The sequence below is a fragment of the Papaver somniferum genome, chromosome 5, assembly GCF_003573695.1.
Source record: "Papaver somniferum cultivar HN1 chromosome 5, ASM357369v1, whole genome shotgun sequence".
Lineage (NCBI taxonomy): Eukaryota > Viridiplantae > Streptophyta > Magnoliopsida > Ranunculales > Papaveraceae > Papaver > Papaver somniferum.
In genome coordinates this window covers 15,301,716-15,325,927 of record NC_039362.1, presented here as the reverse complement: position 1 = coordinate 15,325,927, position 24,212 = coordinate 15,301,716, and the positions used below count along the sequence as shown (strand labels likewise).

Genomic DNA, 24,212 nt, shown 5'->3' with positions numbered 1-24,212 from the left:
GAGAGTTTGCGAGATTAACATTTGTAAGGATACGAGAATATCGCAAGTCATATCCGAAAATAAAGGACAAATTAGCTGTCATCCACTACGTAATTTTCTATAAATAGTCGCTCAGTTGTAAAGGAAAGGAGAGAGATATCTTTTCTGAGTGAGAAACAAGTAAATAGGAGAGAGAAAATCTAGAGCAGTGGTTATTCTTGATTCCTTTATTTTTTCTTGTAAGATTGTTCAAAGATTGATCAACGAAATTAAGATTGTTAATCTAAAATGAGTTGAATGTTAATGAAATCTTGTGAGGGGTGTAGTGTAGGATTTCCTGCAACTACAGGTCTAGCGTCCTACGACACGTGTGTTCATCCATGATGAGAAATGTGAGTAAGTCGTGCAAGCAGTTGAGGGAGTTAGCAAAGTAGTAGGTGTACAATCAACCAAGTCTCCGCATGACCTGGAACTGATTTAACCACGATTTCCCACTTTCCCATTCTTTCACTCGAGCAACCGTCACACTTACAGGAGATCAATATGTCTAAATTCTAGCAATATAAATAAGTTTCTGAATCCACGATTGAGGACAACTGGTAACAGACAGACAACATATATCGTCTAACTAAGAATCATCGTCTGAGAAACAATCTCTCAATTGAGCAGAATTCAAACTTATTTGAACCCAATAGTTCATTTGCAGAAGCCTACAACATATTCACAATCCTTTATCACCATTGATCTCACACACTTCCCATCTTCCCTCCTACAGATCAACCCTCTTCTCTCTTTGTGACCGAATTGAATCTGGAACGGTCATTTCTTGGTTTATGACGGAGTCCTACAGATTGATCTCTCGAACTCAAAGCAATCCCGTGCAGTGCATCTGTTTGAGGTTAGGTAGTTTGCTTGGTTGAGGAGTCTTTGTCCGCACGGTCGTCTCTCCACTTCCTGAAAACCAGCAAATCATTTTTCCCCATCAACACCAAATATCGGACGATCTTAAACCTGTCAGCCAAATATCGGACGGCCTCAAACCCGTCCGCCAAATCTCTGACAGCCTCAGTCGGGTCGGCTAAACCTTAGACATCTTCAGTCGCGTCAACCAAACCTCAGACGACCTCATCCGAGCTTAACAATCTCATATGTAGAGTTTTATACAGGCATAAAACTCAGGCACAAGCCTGACCTAGGTCTCAAGCCTAGTTCTCAGTGTCTCAAACACACTCATTGCTAGTAAATTGGGCCTGAGTTATACATGTCTATCCAAAAACGTGGATATAAGCTACCTTAAGCTTTGTATGCTCAACACAGGGACCCATAATCAATAATACGGTCTCCACGTGACATATGTGACCGGCCATGGAGAGAGGGATCTCAACCTCATCTCATCTGATATTCTGCACACGATTTCTGAGACATTCCATGTCTTTTCACGTGAATCATCCTAGTCATTCTCACAAATCAGAGAATACCTCTCTATCTTTGCCAACTCGGTTAAAGAGAATATTACTCTCTCTCAATACATCATCACAAAGGATGACTCAGCTCACACAAATGGGGGGGATATCAATTAGGGTTTTGGTCTGGAGGTCTACATTACGTGTGAGAAATACCCGGCCTATTTCTCACCGCAGAAGATAGTAAAGGCGGTGGAATAATAAGATAAACTCAACCTAGTTTATCTCTATCTATGCCTGAAGATACGGGAGAATTGCTCCGCACGACACGACAAGCAATCCTTATCTTCACTGACCCAAGATTAGAGGATTCAACTATAAATAGGTCATCTATATCTACAAGCTAATACACAAGTTTTCTCATAAACTCTCAGAGTAATTCTTCTTCAAACCCTAGAATTCTCCGATCTCCCTCTTCATCTGCTTCCCTCCCTAAGGCCAGCCCTAACATCTCATGTAACTGAAGCAGCCTTTGGACGGCCACTGTGTGTGGCTTAGGCAAAGATTGTTTGTGCTTAACCTCCCCTAACTCACTTGCATAGACCATAGAATCCCATTTTAGCCGCTCACCAATTTTAGGTAACTACATACATTTATTGCATTTTAAGTGTTTTGTGAATTTAATATGTAGGTATATATGGACCACAACCTTGTTGAAATGTATAATCATATCATGTATATGTAGGTCATCTGATCTTTCCCAAACTGTGATTTTCTTTAATTAAACACCAGCTAGCGACGGTCAGTAATCTAATTAGTCTTCCTGTGATTAAGATTAAGCCACAAAATATAAAAGTAAAGTCGGCCACCCAGAAACCCCAAGTTTGTCGAAGAAACAAGCCCCACGAGTTTAATACTAAATATGTGAATCAAGGGATACACACTAGCAAGTGTAATGAAAACCTCTAAAGGGAAAAATGCGCACAACTCTTAGTCGTGGAATTTTGAAGTGATTAAGCAAAACGAGTGAAATGAACAATCGAAGGATGCTTGCGGGCACCAAAGACTTCGAAAAGGAAAGTCGGTTTTTTAGTTTGTATCAATCGTGAGTATTTACAAACCTTATTTATATTAATGGATTTTCATGCTAGACTAGGCCCTGAAATTCACACTGCAGAGTGTTTTGCTCATCAATAAATCCCTAAGTTCTTGTTTCTACTTCCTCGCATCTAATTATATTATATTCAATCGTAGAAGCATGGTTAAGGATGTGAAAAAACGAGGGTATAACAACCACATCCAATAATTCGTTCGGCAATCTATATGGACTAAACTCCAATATAATTCCAAGAGAATCAACTAGTCAGTCATACCCAATCGAGGAAAGATATCAAAGATTTATATCTCTTTCTCAAATCAATCAGCAAATCAATAGGATGGAATCCGTGAACTGATTGGTATGAGAATCACCTGGACGGTACCAAAGACCAATATCCAAGTGTCAATCAATTTATATCCAACAAACAAGATCGTATTTCTCAATTGATTGAAATACGCACAATAAAGCGGAAGAGAAATAACACAGACACCAGAAATTTTGTTAGCGAGGAAAACGCAAATGCAGAAAACCCCCGGGACCTAGTCCAGATTGAACACCATACCATATTAAGCCGCTACTGACTCTAGCCTACTAAAAATTAACTTCGGATTGGAATGTAGTTGAGCCCTAACCAATCTCACACTGATCAAGGTACAGTCGCGTTCCTTACGCCTCTTGAACCATGCTGGATTCTGCGCACTTGATTCCCTTAGCTGATCTCACCCACAACTAAGAGTTAAAACGATCCAAAGTCGAAGAATTTATAAACAAATTTGTCTCCCACAGATAAGTCTATTCTGATAGATAAGTATATAAACTCAATACGATAGAAGACAAATCTTTGTAGTTGCGTATTCTGATCTTACTTGTTCTACCGTATTGAGTTTTATCTTCTCTAAGATTTACTCGATATTTATCTCTGATAGGTAAGATATAAAAAGTAATCACAAAAGTTCTTCGTTTGAGACTCTTGTGATTCCGCAATAACTTTTCATGTTAATCAGTTGGGTTATTGTGAGGTGACTAATATTTTCTAGGCTGCTCTTCGGGAGTATAAGACCGGATTATTAGTTGGTTCATGTTCACTTTGATTTTATCAAAATACGGAACAAAAACAGAATAAATAATAGACATATCTGTGGGAGACAAATTTGTTTATAAGTCTTCGATTTTGGGTCGTAGCAACTCTTAGTTGTGGGTGAGATCAGCTAAGGGAATCAAGTGCGCAGAATCTGGCATGGTCCTAGAGGCGTAAGGAATGCGACTGTACCTTAATCGGTGTGAGACTTGGTTAGGGATTAAATACATTCCATTCCGAAGTTAACTTGTAGTAGGCTAGAGTCTGTAGCGACTTAATACAGTGTAGTGTTCAATCTGGACTAGGTCCCTGTGTTTTTCTGCATTTGCGGTTTCCTTGTTAACTAAATTTCTGTTGTGTGTTATTTCTTTTCCGCATCATATTTTTATACAATTGAAATATCACATGTTGTGCGTAGTTCAATCAGTTGATAAATCCGACCTTGTTTGTTGGATATAACTTGATTGACACTTGGGCATTGGTATTTGGTATCGTCCAAGGTATTTCTCATATCAATCAGGCTCCCGGATTTCTATCTGTTTGATTTTCTGATTGTATCGAGAAAGAGAAATAAACTCTTTGATATAATTCTTGATTGAGTCTCGCTTTTAAATTGGTGCTCTCGGAATTTAGTTGGAGTTTTATCCATACACATTGTCGAACGAATTATTGGAGGTGGTTGTTATACTCCCGCTTTTTCAATTGGTATCAGGCAAACACGCTAAGACCTCATAAGTCTGTGTTTGTAGCTATCTGACTCTATGGACAGTAGTGTTATCTCTGACAGATCACCAGGAATAAAAGTTATGTTTCTGTGGAATCTATTAAAGAGAAAGATTTTTCTTTCTCAAATATAGATGAACGTCTTGTTCCCATGATACAGGAAAATATTGATAAGTATTGTCCTTTTTACCTTACTGATGAGTCTGACTATGAAGTAGAAAAGGAAGCAGCCAAAGAAAGTGCAGTAATTCTAAGACAAGCTAAAATTCAATCATCGAAGTTATCAGGTTGAAACACAAAGTCAGTATGCTTATCGGTATGGTTAATGATCGTGGCTCTCATATAAATATTCTCCGTGAAGAAAAAGTCGATGTAATCTTGTCAAATAATTTGCTCATGGCCAAACTAAAGGAGAATGCTTTAGAGATTAAACATCTATTGAGTAAATCTGTTTGATGCAAGGTTTGTTATGAAGAGCCCACTATACCTATTGCTTCTGACAAAACTGAAATGTAAGAAAACATGACTTCTAATCATGGTTGTTTAACAAAATCAGTTTCAGAAGATAAGTTGCAATCCCTTACGATCACTAATGATGTGAGCATAAAGCTCATACTTTTGTTAATTAATCACAAGGTTGAAACCTTACTCATAAAAATCATGTTGAGTAAGATGTGATAATAATAAGGTATACTTGATGGCAAAGTTCCCTTCTCATTGATAGCTAGACTATTCTCTATGGGTACAGCTATGCATAAGTATTTGATTTAAGGTTCTTTTCAAGTTTTTTTTTGTCTTGTATCATTTAGTTGATTTCAAATTGTTTCGGTGTTGATCTGTGCTCTAAATTTTTCTCTTTTGAGAACATAAATTCATGGAGTTAAGATTTGTGAAACAATTTTTTCACTTTAAAAAAAAAATATATTATTGTGTAACCATTTCAAGTTAAAAATGGGATGTTACAATATTTTTAAGAGTTTTTTTTTGGGTTATATTGGTTTTCGTACGGGTACCTACATTACATGTCACGAACCAATTTTAAGAAGCCCTAAAATTACTCCCTGTGAAATCGTTTATATACCTATCCTATTGAGTTGAGTTCTCTCATTCTAGGTTATTTATTTTTATCAAGAATGTCATATCCTTCTCGCACTTGCGATTTCATGAAAGGATTTCTTGATAAGGGGAACGGTTTCGGATCCAAAGGGAAGAAGAAAATAACTCTTGTGCAAGATGACAATGTCACATCTCAAAACTATGAAGACTATCCTGATGTCTCATGCTATTATGCATATACTCATCAAAATGTAGAGCATGATGAGATGGTTTCTGTTGAAGTTGTTCATGATTTTCTTAAATACTTTGAGGAAGCAAAGCTACAACTCGTTGATTCTATGAAAGGTCTCAATGTGTTACGAACTGAGTTGAAAAAGGTTAATTCTGACCTTGTTCTCATGAAGACGCATGTGAAAGATCTTCAATGAAGATATCTTCTCTGAATAAGAGGTAGATGTTGTCAATCATAAGCTCAAAGGTCTCAAAACCCGTGAAGATTCCAAGATTGTACTTTGAGTCTTTATTAGGTTTTTGACAAATAATGTCTAGGAATCTTATTATGAGAATTTATTCTTATGTTTAAGAAGGAGAACTAGTGTTTGGAGCAATTATTGTGATTACACATAGCTATTTCAACGATTTTCATCTTGCAATGTTTTTAGATTTATTTGTTTAAATTCTAAAGTTATTTGGAAGATGATTTTTGAAGTATTTAATCTTTTTGATTTCATATATTTCAATTGCTTATGATATATATATGTGTTTACGTTCGTGAATTGTGTTTATCTCATATATCCTCAAAAGTTAAGTCTATTACGTCTTTATGCAAATATTGATGAAAGATAGAATGAACTTTTGAAATATTCTGCAGTATTGATCTTTCCCTGATCCACTTTTATGTGAAAGTACTGTATGACCCCGTAAGTTTCCTTATGTTGAGTATTTTCGATTAAATTAATCAATAAGGTATCCTTGTGGCTAATTTATTTGAGTTTACTGGATACAAATCCATGTGGTCTGTTAACGTCCAAAGAAATCCTTCTTTTCTTGTAAAAGTAAGGTCGCTCATGTTGTTCTCTTGGGAATGACATCAAATGGGGGAGAGCTCTTAATTGAACTTGTTCTTAATTGTTATATCTTTAAGGGGAGTGCGGTTGTGGAATATTGTAGGAGTTATCTTGTATCTTTATAAACTCCTTGATGAATGCACTAAGTTTCGACTATATGAAATCATCGAAACAAAGTTGATATGTTATCTTTTAGTCATGAAGTATCTTTTTTGAAAATTTCATTATGATCCCGTAGTTTTCGTACCTTTGCCAATTTATATTGACAAAAAGGGGGAGAACCAATTGGTAGTTCACACTACATACATATCGTTTATGGGTCATTATGTAAGGGGGAGTGGTTTTCATTGTAAGATGAAGTATTGACTAAAGTATTATTTCAAAGTTGTGATGCAATTAGACTTTGATTATCTATAACAGTACTATGACATTGTATAACAATGATTGAGAATATATGTTTTCTTATTGTTATGGTTACGAATCTTCAACAACAATGATGTTGAGTTGAACACGTTCAGAGTCGCTGAAGTACTTGGAGTAACGAAGAATTCGAGGAATGTTGAAGAGCCAAAGAAATCAAGCATGATGGATGAGAAGCTACAAAATTTGTTTATTTTGTAATCCATATGTATTGATAGTTTTATCAATAAATTTGACAAAGGGGAAGATTATTAGAGCACTGCTCGGTCGAACTCGCAAGTGTTGCTATCTCAAGCTTGTTTGTCAAGTTTAGTTGATCAAAACTATATATACTTGATTTATAGTCTACTTATAGCTATGTCTCGGATTAGTATAGAATGTGTAGTTGAGATTTAGACTTTACTGCGTTCACCAATTGAAGACGAAGATCTACTAAGGAGCTTGGAGGAACTTCATTAACAAAAGGTATGTGGAAACTAAAACTTATCTATCACTCAGAAGTTTATTCTATTCTATCTTCTAATGAGACTAAGTCGTATAGCTATATAGACTTTTACATTATATATATTTGATATTTCGAGCTGAGTTTATCTCGCTTATCTATTTCTCGAAATATGTGTTGGAAGCTTTTTGCTTTAGCTATGTTCTTCTTATCTTGACAAGTATAGTTGGAAACAATTTATTTGTTGGAAACTAAATGTTAAGTCAAAAGATGATCATGTGAAAATTATCTTGAACATATTGCATGATTTGTGTGAGACAGTCATTTGATGTTAGATTGGGAAGTTTCGTATTGATCATTCGATTACTTGAAGCTAATGGTATGTGTGAGACTATCATTATCGTCTTCTAAGGATGTTTCAATGATTGAAATGAGAGTTTAGAAAATTACCCATGTCTGGATACAATACGGTATGCATACCTAGTATGTGAATTGCATTGTGATGATTCAGATCCGGAACTCTTGTTTGCGTACCTAGTATGCGAACGGTTTACCTGAGTTGGGTCCGGAAAGGTTGTTCGCGAACCGGGTCTGCGAACCGGCTGCTCAAGGACAACGTCCGGAGCTGTTGTTTCGCGTACCAAGTTTGCGAACACAGTGGTGAAGTTCTAAAATCAGTTATGTATGTTGTTCATACTCATGAACTAAAACATTTATGATTTAGGGAATCCAATCTTTGCAAACTGTGGCTTAATGTTCATGAATTGATTCTTGTATAAGTACTTTGTACGATTACGAATCAAATCGATTTCGATTCAATTTGTTCATATATTTTTCTATGAGATAGTGAAAAATTGAACAACTCTATTTAAAACACAATTAGATTCATTTGATTATCTTTCGTTAATGATTGATCATCATATTTGATCTAGAAGTGTTAGATGAATACGGCTAAGACGAAAGTGTTCATATGGCTAACTTCGGTTAATTGTTATTGAGCCAACTTAATATACACGTTTAGGTACGGTAACCCATATCTAAATATAAGTATATTTTATTTGTGTGAAGCTAATACCATCTAACGGTGAATATTGAAAGCTTTGTTACTAAGCTATCTTAGCTTTGATTGTAACCAAGCCTGATTTGAAAGACTATGTAAGGGAGAACTCTAGCAACTGGAAAACATAATCCTCACACTTTTGTGTGTTACTAGTTGAAAACTAGAGTGGATTCTCCTTTAACCTAGGTTAACGACTTGAAGACTTCACTGGGATTCGTGAAGCCAGATCCAACTATATTCTCTGTAGTTGCGTATTCTGATCCTACTTGTTTTATCATATTGAGTTTTATCTTCTCTAATAGTTACTCGAGATTTATCTCTGATAGGTAAGAAATAAAAAGTAATCACAAAAGTTCTTCGTCTCAGACTCTTGTGATTCTGCAATAACGTTTCATGTTAATCAGTTGGATTATTGTGAGGTGAGTAATATTTTCTAAGCTGCTCTTCGGGAGTATAAGACCGGATTATTAGTATCAAAAAACGGAACAAAAACAGAATAAATAATAGACATATCTGTGGAAGCCATATTTGTTTATAAGTCATTGATTTTGTGTCGTAGAAACTCTTAGTTGTGGGTGAGATCAGCAAAGGGAATCAAGTGCGCAAAATCCGGCGTGGTTCTAGAGGCGTAAGGAACGCAGTTGTACCTTAATCGGTGTGAGACTTGGTTAGAGCTTAACTACATTCCAATCCGAAGTTAACTTGTAGTAGGCTAGAGTATGTAGCGACTTACTACAGTGTGTGTTCAATCTGTACTAGGTCCCTGCGTTTTCTGCATTTGCGGTTTCCTCGTTAACAAAATTTCTGGTGTCTGTGTTATTTCTTTTCCGCATTATTTTTTTTATATAATTGAAATATCACATGTTGTGCGTAGTTCAATAAGTTGATAAATTCGACCTTGTTTGTTGGATAGAACTCGATTGACACTTGGGCATTGGTATTTGGTATCGTCCAAGGTATTTCTCATATCAATCAGGGTCGCAGATTTCCTATCTGTTTGATTTGTTGATTGTATTGAGAAAAAGTTATAAACTCTTTGATATAATTATTGATTGAGTCTCGCTTTTAAGTTGGTGCTCTTGGAATTTGGTTGGAGTTTAGTCTATACAAATTGCCTAACGAATTATTGGGTGTGGTTATTATACCCCGCTTTTTCGATAATCTTACTATTGTGACTTGGGCAGTTGGGCTTACCGCCTCATATTTGTGTTGGGCTTTATATATTCAAATGTATATAATTATATCCACACATATCATCTGGGAAAGTATGAAATTATATGAAACCTAGTTGAAACAAGATATATTTCTCGTACGAGAATAGTAAACGCGCTGCTAAAACATATACCAAGTGATGCGGACTTGTGCACAAATAAAATGCAAAACAATAATGCAGTTGTAACTTAAAACAATATTTGTTAGTATTGATCATGTAACTTTTCGACATGTGAAGGTTTTGAGACTCCATAATAAGGATGAGAGACATTACGAACGCTCTTTGAGAAACTATATTTCTCCTGTAATCTTCTACAAATTTAGCTTACAAATCTAAGGATTGTACTTGTCAAGTTGAACACATTCTTTTTGTAGAAAAATTAACACAACCAAATCAAATTGAATATCAAGATATTGTTATAAGAAATACAAAGCTTGTCTGAGTCATCGAGGTAATAATGAGCAAAAAAATATATTCTTATATGAGACAACCGTGTGAACAATATTCTAAAGGTACAATCAAAGGAGACGTTACTGAATGCATATTATAATATACAAAATATGAAAAAATAGACGCTATTGAAAGTCAATGTGCAGTTAAAAACCAAATAATCTTATATTTTGTTCGATGGGAGATATAAATTAAACTCAATATTTGGTACAATCAGATATTACAGTGATAAAAGGGATTTAGAAAATTTAAAACAATGTACATATACAAATAGGTCGCATTATCTGTACCAGCTTGTCCAAAAAAAATATATATTATATAGACATGGATAATTTAGGTATAAAACTTTTATGAAGGTTTATATATTAACTGAAATAAATTTCAAATTACTATATTTGAGAATTTAAAATAGGATGTTGGATCAATTATAGTGGAGGGGACTTATATTCCATGCAAACATCATCTGGTTGGGTCTTGCCAATATCAACTACGATAAAAATAAAAAAAAAACATTAATTTCATCAACTGACTATGGATCTAGGCCCACAGAACATCCTAAGCGTCTAGCTTGCTGCACAACATAACCAAACTCATGACTCAAGACTCGAGAAACATCTTATCCCACATTCTACTATGCCATAAAAATAAAATCTGGAACTTTAAATTGCGGTTAGTAATTAGGAACCGTCTTTTTAAGTGCTCACTTGCGGCTTTCGGAGTGTATTTGAAGCTAAGAAGCTCTGGATTCCAGTAATGTCCTGCATAACTGGCCATTGGTTATAATTTTTCCCGGTTAGTTTATTTATGTTCTTATGTATTTTTCTCATTGACATTGGTGTCCGGATTGTCGATACTTTTGTTCTTTCCTCTCTCCTAAAAGAAAAAAAGAAAGAAAAAAAGTAAAGCTTCTCCTTTTTCTTGTTCATATCTATTCTTTTGGGGTAGATCTTAGCAAATATTTTTAGTTTTTTCTTTTTTTTTCTAAAGGAATATTAGTAGTTTAATTTATATGTTTGATATTTGTTGATTTTGGGGTCTTTTGATAAAGTTCTTCGTTTGGGCGATTATTTGTTCGATTCGTCTTTTGGGCGATTTTCTATTCGTGTTCTAAGAGCAACTTGTTGGATATTTTCAACAAACCCTTGAATTGTAGGCATTTAGGTTGTTCACTCTGAACAAACCCTCGATTCGTCTAGGGTTTCTATTGTCAGTTAGAAAAACTGAACAGAAATCTCGTTTCACCAATGGATGCATTGAAGGAAGAGACGCTCCTGTTCACTCTGAAAAGATGCCTGTAGAGATGAAGAGTCATCTCCAAATGGTGTGATTTCCTCTTTAAATAGGAGACTTGTTTTCCATTCAAAACACATCTCAACTCTCTTTGTGTTCTTTCTTACAAGCATCATCAGAAACAAAACCAGTGTGTTCTTGGTTGGATCAAGATCGTACAAGTTTTGAATCCAACATTGTTGTGGGGCTTCAAGTATCCTGACGGCGATATTCATTGACCTATTTGTACTCGCCAATTCAATTGGGAAAGGGTCGAATAATTGTCGAAAAGAATCTTTCATTAGAGCCTTGAACCCTAATACAACATTCTTTTCTTCACCCTGTTTTAGTGTCAATTTTCCAACACAACTCTTCAAATATTTATAGTATGTTTTGGCTTGTTATTTTTGATTTATCAAAAACATCAATAATTTTGCTCTTCTTCGCTTTAGATTTATTTCCAACGAGAGAGACTTGGATATCCGAATTCGTTTGGACGTACACAATTTTGGACATGATACTATGTTTTCTTTGGAGCATTTCTTTTTGAAGAAAATAATCAGTTTAAATGGCCGGAGTTGATTCCGTCATACCATCATTCATCATTACTAAAATTGGATATCTTTACGGTCCATGCTCTTTCCATTCGTGATTTACTTGCATTTTGATGTTTTTATAATCTTATAGGTAACCATGTAATCACACTTTGATTTGAATTAATTAAAATATAATTCTATGAAGCAAAAACGAAAAGAAAAAACAAAAGACTAGTATCATGATTATATATTTTTCTAAATTGAAGAAATAAAATCCCAGCAAAAAAAAAATGAAGAAAAACCCAAAACCCTTAAATTCCAAGACCAAGAGGTCCAAGACTCCCCGGAAAGCCCACGAACAAAAATTAGAAACCGAATAGAAATAGAAATTCCTTTCGAGGGGACTCCCAAATTATAAACCTCCCCAACATCACAACCCATAAGGACTAGGCATCAAAGAAGATGATGGATAGTGGCAAGTCAGAGAAGGAATTGATGTGAAACAGGTTCCAAACATATGCCAAGAGAATCAAAGGATTGCAGAAGAAAATCTACGAATTCTTAACATTAGTTGATGTCGATGCTTGTAAGCTTGTATGATAAGTACCCGAAGGATTTACCCGAATCGTCAGGCGATATCTTAGTATTCCGAAAGCAGAACGCACCAAAAGACACATTGATCTTACTAAATCATCTTCTGGAGAAGATGGAAAGAACAAGATTGAAGATGATAACAGTAGTGCTGATGGATTAAAATGGGATGACCGGTTCGATAAGTTAAGTGCCGATCAACTACAACAGCTTATCGGTGGACTTGAAGATTGAAACAGTAGATGAGAAAATTGAGTACATACAAGATGCAGAAAATCAAAGCAATATCAAAAGTGAATTTCCTTCCGATAAAGGGGTTGGGGCTACTACTACATCTCGAGGCTGTGAGGCTAGTATGCAGATGCAACCAGCGTATGTTCTTCAACCCTTTAATCAGAACTTAAGGAATGGCTCTGCAGTGGTACCAGCAATGGCAATCAAGGGGTTCGATTTCAGGAATTTTGGTACTAATGGGTTGAATGTTTCGTATCCAATGATAATGCAGTATCCGATGATGGCTGTTCAGCCAGGGGGAGGCAATCAGATGGAATGTGGAAATTACCAAGGGCAGGTTGCATATTTCATGCCACAGTTTCTTGTCCAGAGCTAATCAACCATCAGTTTATGCTTGTTTGCAATTCTCACCCTATTGTGCAGTTTGGTGAGGCTGCTTTTTTCTTCTTGTTTTGGTGTTGTATCCGAGTGGGATCCCCATGGCTTCTTCTGTACTTCTTCCTCCTATCTATAAATTTTTTTGTTGTATTGATAAAAAACAAAAAACAAAAAACAAAAAATCCAACCCACAAATGTGCTGCTTGAAGTTTGATATTTGCTACCGGTCTGAAATGGCTATGTTGCATATTGAGCTTTTGCTTGCAGAATGTTGTTTTCCTCTGAGACATCTGAAACCAAGACAAATAATCTAAGCCTCTAATATGTATCGTCAGAACACACTATCCCCCATATGCAGACTTCAACTAAGAATTTCAATCAATATCCACCTTACGGAATGCACAGTAACATGATTTACATAAACATCAACTAATCAAAACTCAGCATCCATAACACAAAAACACAAGAACAAACTTGCAGACAATGATCATTGACTAGAAGAAACCAAAGCCTTCCTTGACGAAATTGAACTAAAACGTTCCAAATGAGTTCAATTCAGAATAGAAGCTTCAAAATTACTAGTGTAAAACAAAAAGAACTCCTGGTATTGCAGGTTCAAGGAATACAAAAGAACACTCAAACTACAAGGTAATGGGTATTAGTGCATAATCTCAATTTGGATTGCATCCAATCGAATTTTAAGTTTCAGAACAAAATCAAATAAGACAAATCTGAAAACACAAAACACACAGTCAAATCAGACAAATGATAACAATAGAAACTTTCAGGATAGAAAATAACATCAACTAGTTTTTTTTTTCATTTCATTAGATCTGGAAACTACAGACCCACATTTCATTCATCCTTAATTAGCCCTAGAAACCCCCAAAACATTTACAAAATCCACTAAGAAATTGAAAGACAGAAAGACCTTGTTAATCTCCTCCTCTAAGCACGTTCACCTCTGATTCTACGAGCAAGTTGAATATCCTTGGGCATAATGGTAACCCTCTTAGCATGAATTGCACAGAGATTAGTGTCTTCGAATAGTCCAACAAGGTAAGCTTCAGCTGCTTCTTGAAGGGCTGCAACTGCTGAACTCTGGAATCTCAAATCAGTTTTGAAATCCTGAGCAATCTCCCGAACCAGACGTTGAAATGGAAGCTTACGGATCAAGAGTTCAGTGCTCTTCTGGTACTTTCTGATTTCTCTTAGAGCTACAGTTCCTGGCCTGAATCTGTGGGGTTTCTTCACTCCTCCGGTTGCCGGTGCAGATTTCCGAGCAGCTTTTGTTGCTAATTGCTTCCTTGGTGCCTTTCCTCCTGTTGATTTCCTAGCGGTTTGCTTGGTACGAGCCATTGATAAAAGAGATGAGAGATTTCAGGGTTCAGAGAAGAAAGAGAATTTGCTTTGTGAATTGCGAGTGAAAATGAGAAATTGGGTTTGGTATTTATAGCTGAAACAACGATCCGAGGTGGGATTAGTAATCAATTTTGGTCGTTGATTGTGATGTTATCGATGGGTGTTATTAGTTTGAGATGTCTCATCCGGATCGTGAATATTGTTATCGACATGTGAATGACATAAGGTCTCATACGGATCGCTTAAAGTTATCATCGGTGGTAATTCATTTATTGTGATTTTATCGACGGGTGTTATTACTTCGAAATGTTTCATTCGGATCGGGATTATTGTTGTCCACGGCTGTGAATGATACTCCTATAAAATTTCTTACGGATTGTGAATTTTAGTTTCACTCTTGGAGAAAGACAAGATTCGAATAGAATGGGAGAAGTGGCGGGATATTTTAACCCCGAACTTTGAAATTTATTTTTATGAATGTCTATTTTCTAGATGGAGTAGAAAAGTAAATATTGGCGTGTGGTAATAATTTGCATTAATCCTGCATAGAAATCAAAGAAGGTGGAAACTTCCACCAGAAAGAATGGGAATGAAATCAGAGCAAAGTGAATTACTCGTTAGAATTATGAGACTAGTACATATAGTGCTAGGGTTTTGTTAGATGTCGACCAGCTTAAGGTTACATAATTATAATTAGAGTACAATATATATTTGAGAAAAAATAGCTAAAAGGCGAAGAAAATGAATTCTTCGGGAAATAAATAGAAAACAACATATTAAACGTTAACAAAAAAAGGTACGATAAATTTCAAGTAAAATGAAAAATAAGAGCACCTCATGTTAGTATTTATACAAGACATGGTGTGGACAATGAAGTAGTTGGTTACATCTTTAGTACAAGGATGTTTGCTTTATGAGTAAATTTGAATATTAAGCTGATTTGATTATGTATAAGAAACTTGTTTAAATCAGAGGGAATCAAATAAGTTGTTCGTCAATGTTACAATCATGCTACAATAATTGCCACCGAAATTGAGACAAATGTACAGCACCCAACAGTAAAACTTTTAGTAATCTGTAGAAACTACTTGGAAATCCATCAGGATCAGGAGAGCTGTTTGGATCCATAGAAAAAACAACATCTTCAATCTCTTGTGCTGAAGGCAGAGCATCCATAAGTGCATTATCTTCATCAGTTATTACCTTAGGGATAGAGTCAAAAAAACTTTCTTCATAATTCACCTCCTGATGTTCAAATTTATTCTGAAAATGATTTACTAACAAATCTGCAATTTGGTTTTGTTCAACAACAATATTACCATTTGAGTCTTCAAGTTCTGCAATGTTATTATGAGCATTTCTAACCTTCATTGAAGTATGAAAAAAACCTGTGTTTGCACCACCTTCTTTCACCCATTTGATTCTTGACTTTGATCTTAGTAATTCACTGTATTGTTGAGATGCAAATTCATGTTTTCCTTTTGCAGTTACTAGGTTATTGAGCAGAGTTACATTCTGTGGTTGAGCATCTGAGAGCAATGTAGATTTTAAAACTTCATCTTCAGTTTCTTTGACTTTGATTCTTAAGTCGCCAAAAACCTCCCAGTTCCATTTCCTTACCCTGATTTTAAACCTCTTAAGCTTACTCATAAAATTAAAAACAGGATTTCCAACACATTCATCTTCCCATGATTTTTTTATAAGTTGCAGAAATTCTGGATGAGAAGTCCGTATTGGTTGATATCTAAAAGGTATGTTTTGAGGTTTAGAAATGTCAGTTGTATCTCCCATCAAAGCACCATGATCCGAAACTCCTCTTACTCCCACTTTATAGCTCCAAGTAGCATACAAATCCAACCATTTAGTATTAAAGAAAGCTTTATCAAGATCACATAATATTCTCTTTTTACCCACCATGTTATTGCACCGTGAAAACTGAATTCCAGATCTTGGAGCTTGTAGAAGCCCACAATAATCTAAACAATTGTTAAAATCTGTCATTGATGTTCTTAGAGGACTCCTTCCACCTACTTTTTCATCACAACTAAAAACTGTATTAGAATCTCCAAGTACTAGCCATGGAAATTGTAGTGCATTAATATTCATCAATTCTTCCCATAGTTCCCTCTTGTCCATTGTTAAGCATGCAACATGAATACCAGTAACAAGGACATCTCCATCTCTGACAGTGATGCCTTGTTTTGTGCTTGAAATAATTGATGGAATTGATAATGAAGAGTGCCATAATAACCAAATATTGCCTTTCTCAGTGTCACCTGAATTATGTATTAGCATTTGACTCATACCAGGCAATCTCAAATTTTTTACAAAATTTCTTTTAGCTCTTACTTTAGGCTCTGCTAACCAAATTAAAGAAGGATTCAACTGATTGACTAAAGATCTGAGTTTATCTTTGGCTCTAATTCTTTTAAGGCCTCTGATATTCCAGAACAATACCCTCATTAAGAAGAATTGTTATGAGAAGAATTAGGACCTCTAATTCCTTTGTTTTTAACTAAAATTCTTCCAGCTGGTTTTCTTGTAGTAATAAGAGATATACCTTTAGGTTGAGCCCCTTTGTTAACTTCTTTAACAGGTTTACCAGAAGAAATACTTTTTGCTCCTTGTTTGGGAGACTTCATAGTTTCATCTGAAATTCTCTGCTCATCTACATCCACCAGTGCTTGAAATTTGCTTACAGAAGCAAAGGCCTCTACGTCACCAAAGTTTAAATGAGAATTAATTTTTGAAGTATTTGCAGGAGTAACTTTTGGACTTTGTTCATTTAATAGAGAAGGAATACTAGTAGAGACTTTAACCAGGTTCTCTGTGGAAAGTGAAGGAAATTCTTCAGTAGATTCAATTCTTCCAGAGAAGCAATTTGTACTTGTGCTACCATACTCAGTTACAGTTTCAATGTATTTCACAGCTGGAGTAATAATAACTTCAACTACCTCATTATCATTAAGGTTTTCATCCACAACTTCTTTTGGTATTTGAGATTTTGGAGATTGACAGATATCAAAACCAATATGTTGTTGCTTCTTCTCCTTCATTCTCCAAATTTTTCTACTACATTAGAAATTGTCTCAGTATTTTCATTCTATAAATTTTCCTTTCTCATCATTCTACATTCAGTTACTAAATGTCCCATCACCTTGAAATGGCTGCAAAAACCTGGAATTTTGGGAATTTGTATCTCTTTCTCAAAACATCCATATTTGGTTGTTACAAGAACATGATGGGGGACATTATTTGCTAAATCAACTTCAATAAGCACACTAGTATAATAACTTATTTCTCTTTTAAGAGTTGTTTCATCCACCTTGATATCCCTTCCAATGGCATCACCAAGTGACATAAGTATGCTTTCTTTCCAGTATTCGATTCCTAAACCAGGGAAATTAACCCAAACAAAAGCAGTTGTTGATTTCTGATTTGCAAGGTTAAAGTTTGGTTCCCAAAGTCTTAGTTTAAGAATTTGATCTTCTACCTTCCAAAACCCATTCCATATATACTTCATATCAACTTCATTTGCTAGTTTAATAATGAAAAAACCTTTTCCAAGAGGAATCAATTGAATGTTACCTGATGTTTTCCATTGTTTTCTCAATGATTCTTCAGCAGCAGCAAATTTCAACTTGACAAAATCGAGTCCCCCAATTAAACTAAACATCCGTTCATTTAAACTGTTATCAATATCTTCACCTGGTATATATAAAGATGGAATCGTTGTGGAGATTACATTGTCAACTCTTTTCTCATTCGGTTCATATGAGAAAAAACTAAAATTAATGTTGTTCATCCTAGATCCAGGTTCCATATCGCAAGAATTCCAAGCTCAATGAAAATGATCTAAAAATTTAGTAGTAAACCTTGTTCAGACAACGGTTGTGAAAAAAAAATCAACACCAATCATTGGAATGAAACTTCAAATCACCTGAATTGATGAAGAGAGAGATCGAAAATTGGATGCAGAAAGTGAAAAAAAGTCGCCGAGCTGATCGCCCGATTTGCAGAGCGCAACTCAACCCGATTTCAAATGTTATAACTCATCTATCACTTCAATGTGGATCATTTAATTTCAATATGTTATCAAGGAAACGATTTCCCAAAGCAATTTTACCCGTAGTCCAACAAAACGACTAAGAACCTTAATTCTATTGTTGAACCGATGCGTATGTACAATCGCTTGTTTCGATAAAATCAAATTAACTTTATTTTTCTCATCAGCTCTAATTATTCAGACAATAACCTATACCTTTCCATTTAGACAAGACAAACACTAGGTTAGTTAACTAGTTTTCTTGTCTAGGCATTCAATTAGACTTGAATAACCGAATCCTTCAATTGACAAATCTAACTAAGATCAGAATTAATTTAGTTTCTATTATCCGGAATTAATTGGACTAAGCAAAAGACCCTGTAATTATGTCAAGCCAAAAACAATTACAAACCAAAAAATTTACTTGCAAAATTATTTTCCTTAACCGTAAGCAATTGAAACAAATATATATATATATATATATATATTACAGCACCGCAATTGCACCGAATTTCGTTTAGCAAAAATACTTGATACCCAAAAATAAAGAAGATATTAAACCATTAGCCAAATAAATTCACACAGTTTTTCTAAACCGGAAATAACTAAATGATATAAAGCAATCCATACACACTAATGGAACATTTCATTTGTACCGAAATTTAGTTAAGCAAAAGAAAAATATATGTCATATATGCAGGCTTTTCTTAAAAAGGAAAACGATTAATGGCAGGCCCCGGAAAGGGTATAAAAATTATCCCCGGCCAAAAACTTGGTGGGCCCGGAGATATGTATAAAATGAAGCGCAATGAAACGGGGGCCTACAGTAATACCGCAAGTGCACGGTCGTCGGTTGTAGCTCGTGCAAGTACGGGTCGATCCACAGAGATCGGGTGTGTTTTGGAAGTGTTTTAGCTAATTGGGTTCCTAGATTTGCTTTGGGCTTAAAAGCCTTTTGGCTTAAATTGAGCTTTGAGTGCTAATGGGTTTTGGCCTTAAACTTAGGCTTTTGATTAAGCCTGAATTGGATTGGGCCTTAATGAATTTGGGCTTTGGTTTTAATGAAATGGGCCTCAGTGAACTAAACCTTGGGCTTTTGTTTCAGTTAAGGATCTGGGCCTTTGGGCCTCACTGATTTGAACTTGGGCTCAGTTGGATGGGATCTGAGCTTGGCTGCAGGAACTGGACTTGGCTTGGCAGGGGAAGTGGAGTGGCAGCACCAGGTAGTAGCTTGGCAGCAGCAACAACAGGGAAGGCAGCAGCACAAGTGCTGCACAGCAGCTGCAGATGAGTTGCAGCAACAGCTGCACAAGCAGTGCACAGGAAAGCAATACAGTAGCACTAGAAAGGAATGCAGCAGCAGAAGTGGCAGGAAAAGGCAGCAGGAACTGCAGAAAAGCAGCAAAAGAATGCACAAGCAATGGAAAGGAAAGCAAAACAAGAGAGTTGCAGGGCAGATGGAATAAGAGAAGCAACAGAGCAAAAGCAATGGAAAAACTAAACAGCAACAACAAAACAGTGAACAAAAGCAAAACAAAACAAGAATGAACCAAGGCCTAAGGCCAAGGGCAGGGATGTGGTGAAACTGAAAGTGATAACAATGCAAGTAGTAGCAGTGGCTCTAGGCATACCTAAGGAATGGGAGGAGAATTAGCTTGCTATGAGCACTACTTCCTCCCATTGCTCAATCACAACAATGCAATAGAGTTAAGCAATTACATGGAGTGGGAAGAAAATTAGCTTGCTATGAGCACTAATTTCTCCCCACTGCTCAATCAAAAAAGTGCTTTAAAGGCTTCTAGCCTAGCATTCCATCAAACTAACATCACAAGACAGTGAATTGGAACAACAAATGAACATTTAACTAACAGTGACAACAACAGTGAGCTAACATGACAAATTAACAGTGAACTAACAGTGACAAATTAACAGTGAACTAACAACAGGAATATCACACATTGAACTAGTCCAAGAACAAGAACAAGTGCAATTAAAATTAACAGTGCAATTAACAGGAACAATTAAAATTAACAGGAACAATTAACAGTGCAAGAATTGAAATTGAACATTAAGCTAACAGTGAATTTATACAACTAAGAGCATTAGACTAACAAAACATCAAACAATTAAACACTAAAACATCAAACACTACACAGTGAACAAGAACCCTAATTATGAAATTGGATTAAAATTGAAATTTGAAATTAAAATTAAACCTAAAATAAACCCTAATTGATGGTTACTTGGATGACCCAAGAACCGTTTTTACATCCCTAACACTTCCCTTTTATAGTTTACAACAAATCCCCAAATTTAAGAAACCCTAAATTTGAAATTAGGTTTTTTTTCGATTTTCAAAATCACTCACCAAATTTCCTTGTTTGTTGTTCCTTGTCCTTCTTGTCGATGACCCATGCTTTCTTCTGCTCCTCTGCTACGAATTCAATTCCCATCAACCTAGTTCTCTCATGTCAAAACCCTAACAGTGGGTAGGGTTAATGAAATGGGTGAAATAGGATGATGGGTTTTGTTGTCGGGTGATGGTGGTGGTGTTGTCGGGTGTTTGTGGTGGTGGTGGAACTCGAGACGAACTGGGCTGGTCGGGGAAGATGATGGCAGGGTAGAGCAGGTGGTGGTGGTTCTGGAAATGGTCGGGTGGAGAAGATGAGATCGATGTTTGGGAAGAAGGGAGTGTTTGGGTGGTAGTATAGGGTTTGGTGCTAGGGTGTGAAGCGGGAGCATCTGGTTCGATGTTTGGCGAGCTGATCCGTGGGATGTGACGATGGTAGGTGGATCCAACGATGAGATGGGAGGCTGTGGGTAGCGACCGTCGGATGGAGGAATGCAACGAAAAGGACGGCCCAAGATGGAGATGGGCGTTGCGATGTAAAGCGGGAGCTTCGGAGATTGATGTGCGATGATGAAGCGACCGTAGGATGCTGAAATGCTTCGATCTGACGGCTGAAATCCGATACGGGCTTGGATAGTGGAAATGGGTTTGGGTAAGGGTTTTGGGCCTTGGGTATGCCAAGCCCATATCTTCTTTAAGAACAATTCTTCCTTCTTGAGCCCATTCCTAGATTTTTGGTCTTGTGCGCAACATTCTTCGCGGCTTCCTTGCGTAATTCCTCCCGGCTTTTCACTACTTTTTGCTCCGCAATTCATCCAGACTTTATTTATTACCTAAAAATGCAAAATAAAAATATTTATTCTTGAAAACAATGAAAATACAGAATATGGGATAAAATGTAGAATTAATGCGCAAAAGATGAGTTAAATGCCAACAAAAAGGGATAAATATATACAATATTTGGCACTCATCAATTAACTAACAAATAAAATTGTTACCTCAATTTCCGCAGCCACTTCTCCCAAGAAAGATATATCATTAAGATCAAGTTCAAATAAGAACTCTCCCCCTGTGTGTTGTCATCCTCTCGCAAGAACAAGACAAAAACAAAAGCAACCTTTACCAAAGAAAGGTTGAATTGATTTTAACTAATGCGTACCAATATCAAAAGTTGAAAACCCGAAACACATATGTTATGCTATAATTGATTCAACATATTGTGACTTTTCGCATATGAGTTTCAATCGGAACACTGTATGATCCTTTGATAAAAAGCCTACCAACATGGGCTAGAACTTAATCCCGCTAAATAAAAAAGTCACATAGATCATAAGGGCTACACCATATGAAATCGAATATGAAGGTTAATAAAAACCGAAATCATACATCTCATAAAACCGAAATCACATAACAAAAATATAAACATTCATACACAGGATACGTAATCGGAAACTATCGCATGAAGTAAAAATTATAAAATAATAAATTTATTCATGATAACTCCTTTGTAATATTTTCTCCTTATTTTTCAATTGCATGTGGCAGAGATGGGCTTAGGGCTCAGCATCTCTTAGATGCTTTGAGTGGTGCGGCTGCTGCTATGAGTAATGAGCTTTTAGCATCCATTACGGGGGTAGTCAATTTATGGTTGGCTGGACAATGTCCATCTGTTTTAGGGGAGTACATTGCGAGTGCTCCCTTAACTCCTCTTCTCAAGCCTGGAGGTGGGCGACGGCCAATTGTTGTTGGTACAATTTGGCGAAGATTATGTTCGAAGCCAGCTGCTAAATCAGTTTGTAAGGATCTGTCTTTATATCTAGGGGATCATCAGTTCGGGGTTGGGGTTTCCTGTGGAGCAGAAGGTATTCTTCATGCTGCTAACAGGCTTTTGGAGATGAAAGGTACACAAAATACTATGTCCATGCTTCTAATTGACTTCTCTAATGGTTTTAATATGGTTGATTGAACCAAGTTAATTCAGGAAGTTAGACTTAGATGCCTAAGTATCTCCAAATGGATGGAGTTTTGTTATGCATCTCCAGCAAGACTTTATTATAATGAGGTTGTACTTTCATCTGCTTGTGGGGTCCAACAAGGGGATCCGTTGGGTCCTCTGTTATTTTCCTTGGTTCTTCACCCTCTAGTGAACATGATTTCAGGAAAGTGCAAACTGGATTTTCATGCATGGTACCTTGATGATGGTACCATTGCTGGTGATAGTATGGAAGTAGCTAAAGCGCTGTCGATAATTCAGGCTGAAGGCAGTAGCCGTGGGCTACATCTTAATGTTCGCAAGATAAAGTTATTTTGGCCCTGCGTTGATCCTAGAAGTCAAGCTGATGTAGTATTTCCAGCTAACATTAGTATGCCTACTCGTGGTGTTAAGCTTTAGGGAGGGCCGGTGAGTTGTAATCTGCAGTTTTGCAGTGACCTTGTGAAGCAGAAAATTGATAAAACTTTACAGCTCATGGAGTCTGTAAAGCAATTACATTACCCTCAGAGTGAGTTATTACTATTAATCAAATATTTGGGCTTAATCAGAAACTTGGACCCCGTCAATTCAGGGCAGTTGCTAGTTATAGACTTGGAATTCCTATGTTTAATGCTATTGATGTTTGTGCTTGTTGTAAGAGGAAAATGGATGTTTATGGTGATCATGCTCTTCATTGTGCAATTGAGGTGGGCGTAAAGTTTAGACATGATTTTGTTAGGGATATTGTTTCGGATATATTTTACAAGGATGGAGTTCCAGCTAGAAAAGAGGTCAATCTTGGGCTCTCATCGGATGATGGTAAGGATTTGAAACCGTCCGACATTCTTGTATGTAATTGGGTTAACGGGCAAGTTTTTTTTTTGATGTTACGGGTGTTTCACCTTTTTCCGGTATTCATGGTTGAACTTTCGTTCCGGGTGTCGCCATTTATAATGCTATTTCATGCAAGAGGGCGAAATATTTGGATAAGGTATCTACTCATGGGTTTGGTTTTGGCGTTCTTGCTTTCTCCACTTTAGGCGAACTTAGTGAAGACATGGTGTTTCTTTTGACGAGGTTGAGAAATTGTATAGTTAATTATGATCTCAATTATAAAATAGGTAATTCTCTTTTTTATAAATTAGGTATTTCAATTCAAAACGGTGTAAGGGCTCAACTTGTTGCTAGGTTTCCCTCTATCGACATTGTACCTTGTATTTGATTCTTTTGTTTCACCTTCAAGATGATGGACCAGGATACGGGTTACATCTAAATATTTCGAAGACAGAACTATTCTGGCCTTCTTACGACTGGAGAAGAGATGCTGACAATGTCTTTCCTGCGAATATTGGTAAGCCTAAGGATGGTGTAAAATTGCTTGGTGGTCCAGTCAGCCTTGACACGGACTTCTGCAACAATATTATGATGAGTAAGGTCGACAAAACCGTGAAGCTCATGGATAAGATTCAGGAGTTACATGATCCT

General features: G+C 36.3%; 3 protein-coding genes across 3 annotated transcripts; all 3 read right to left on the bottom strand.

The window, feature by feature from the left end:
• Positions 1 to 13,755: 13,755 nt before the first annotated feature.
• On the bottom strand, positions 13,756 to 14,433 carry LOC113281036 (histone H3.2). The gene has a single exon (XM_026529674.1). It carries the CDS (start codon positions 14,355 to 14,357, stop codon positions 13,947 to 13,949), a length of 411 nt encoding a protein of 136 aa, XP_026385459.1. The 5' UTR covers positions 14,358 to 14,433; the 3' UTR covers positions 13,756 to 13,946.
• A 938-nt stretch (positions 14,434 to 15,371) lies between these two features.
• LOC113278794 lies at positions 15,372 to 16,823 on the bottom strand. The gene has a single exon (XM_026527541.1). The coding sequence runs from the start codon at positions 16,821 to 16,823 to the stop codon at positions 15,372 to 15,374; it is 1,452 nt and encodes a 483-aa protein (XP_026383326.1).
• Positions 16,824 to 17,463: 640 nt separating this feature from the next.
• On the bottom strand, positions 17,464 to 18,183 carry LOC113278793. Its single transcript, XM_026527540.1, has one exon. The coding sequence runs from the start codon at positions 18,181 to 18,183 to the stop codon at positions 17,464 to 17,466; it is 720 nt and encodes a 239-aa protein (XP_026383325.1).
• Positions 18,184 to 24,212: the final 6,029 nt, after the last annotated feature.

Coding starts and splice junctions, on each gene's coding strand:
- LOC113281036 (XM_026529674.1), bottom strand. CDS start 14,357: ATGGCTCGTACCAAGCAAACCGCTAGGAAATCAACAGGAGGAAAGGCA.
- LOC113278794 (XM_026527541.1), bottom strand. CDS start 16,823: ATGAGGGTATTGTTCTGGAATATCAGAGGCCTTAAAAGAATTAGAGCC.
- LOC113278793 (XM_026527540.1), bottom strand. CDS start 18,183: ATGGAACCTGGATCTAGGATGAACAACATTAATTTTAGTTTTTTCTCA.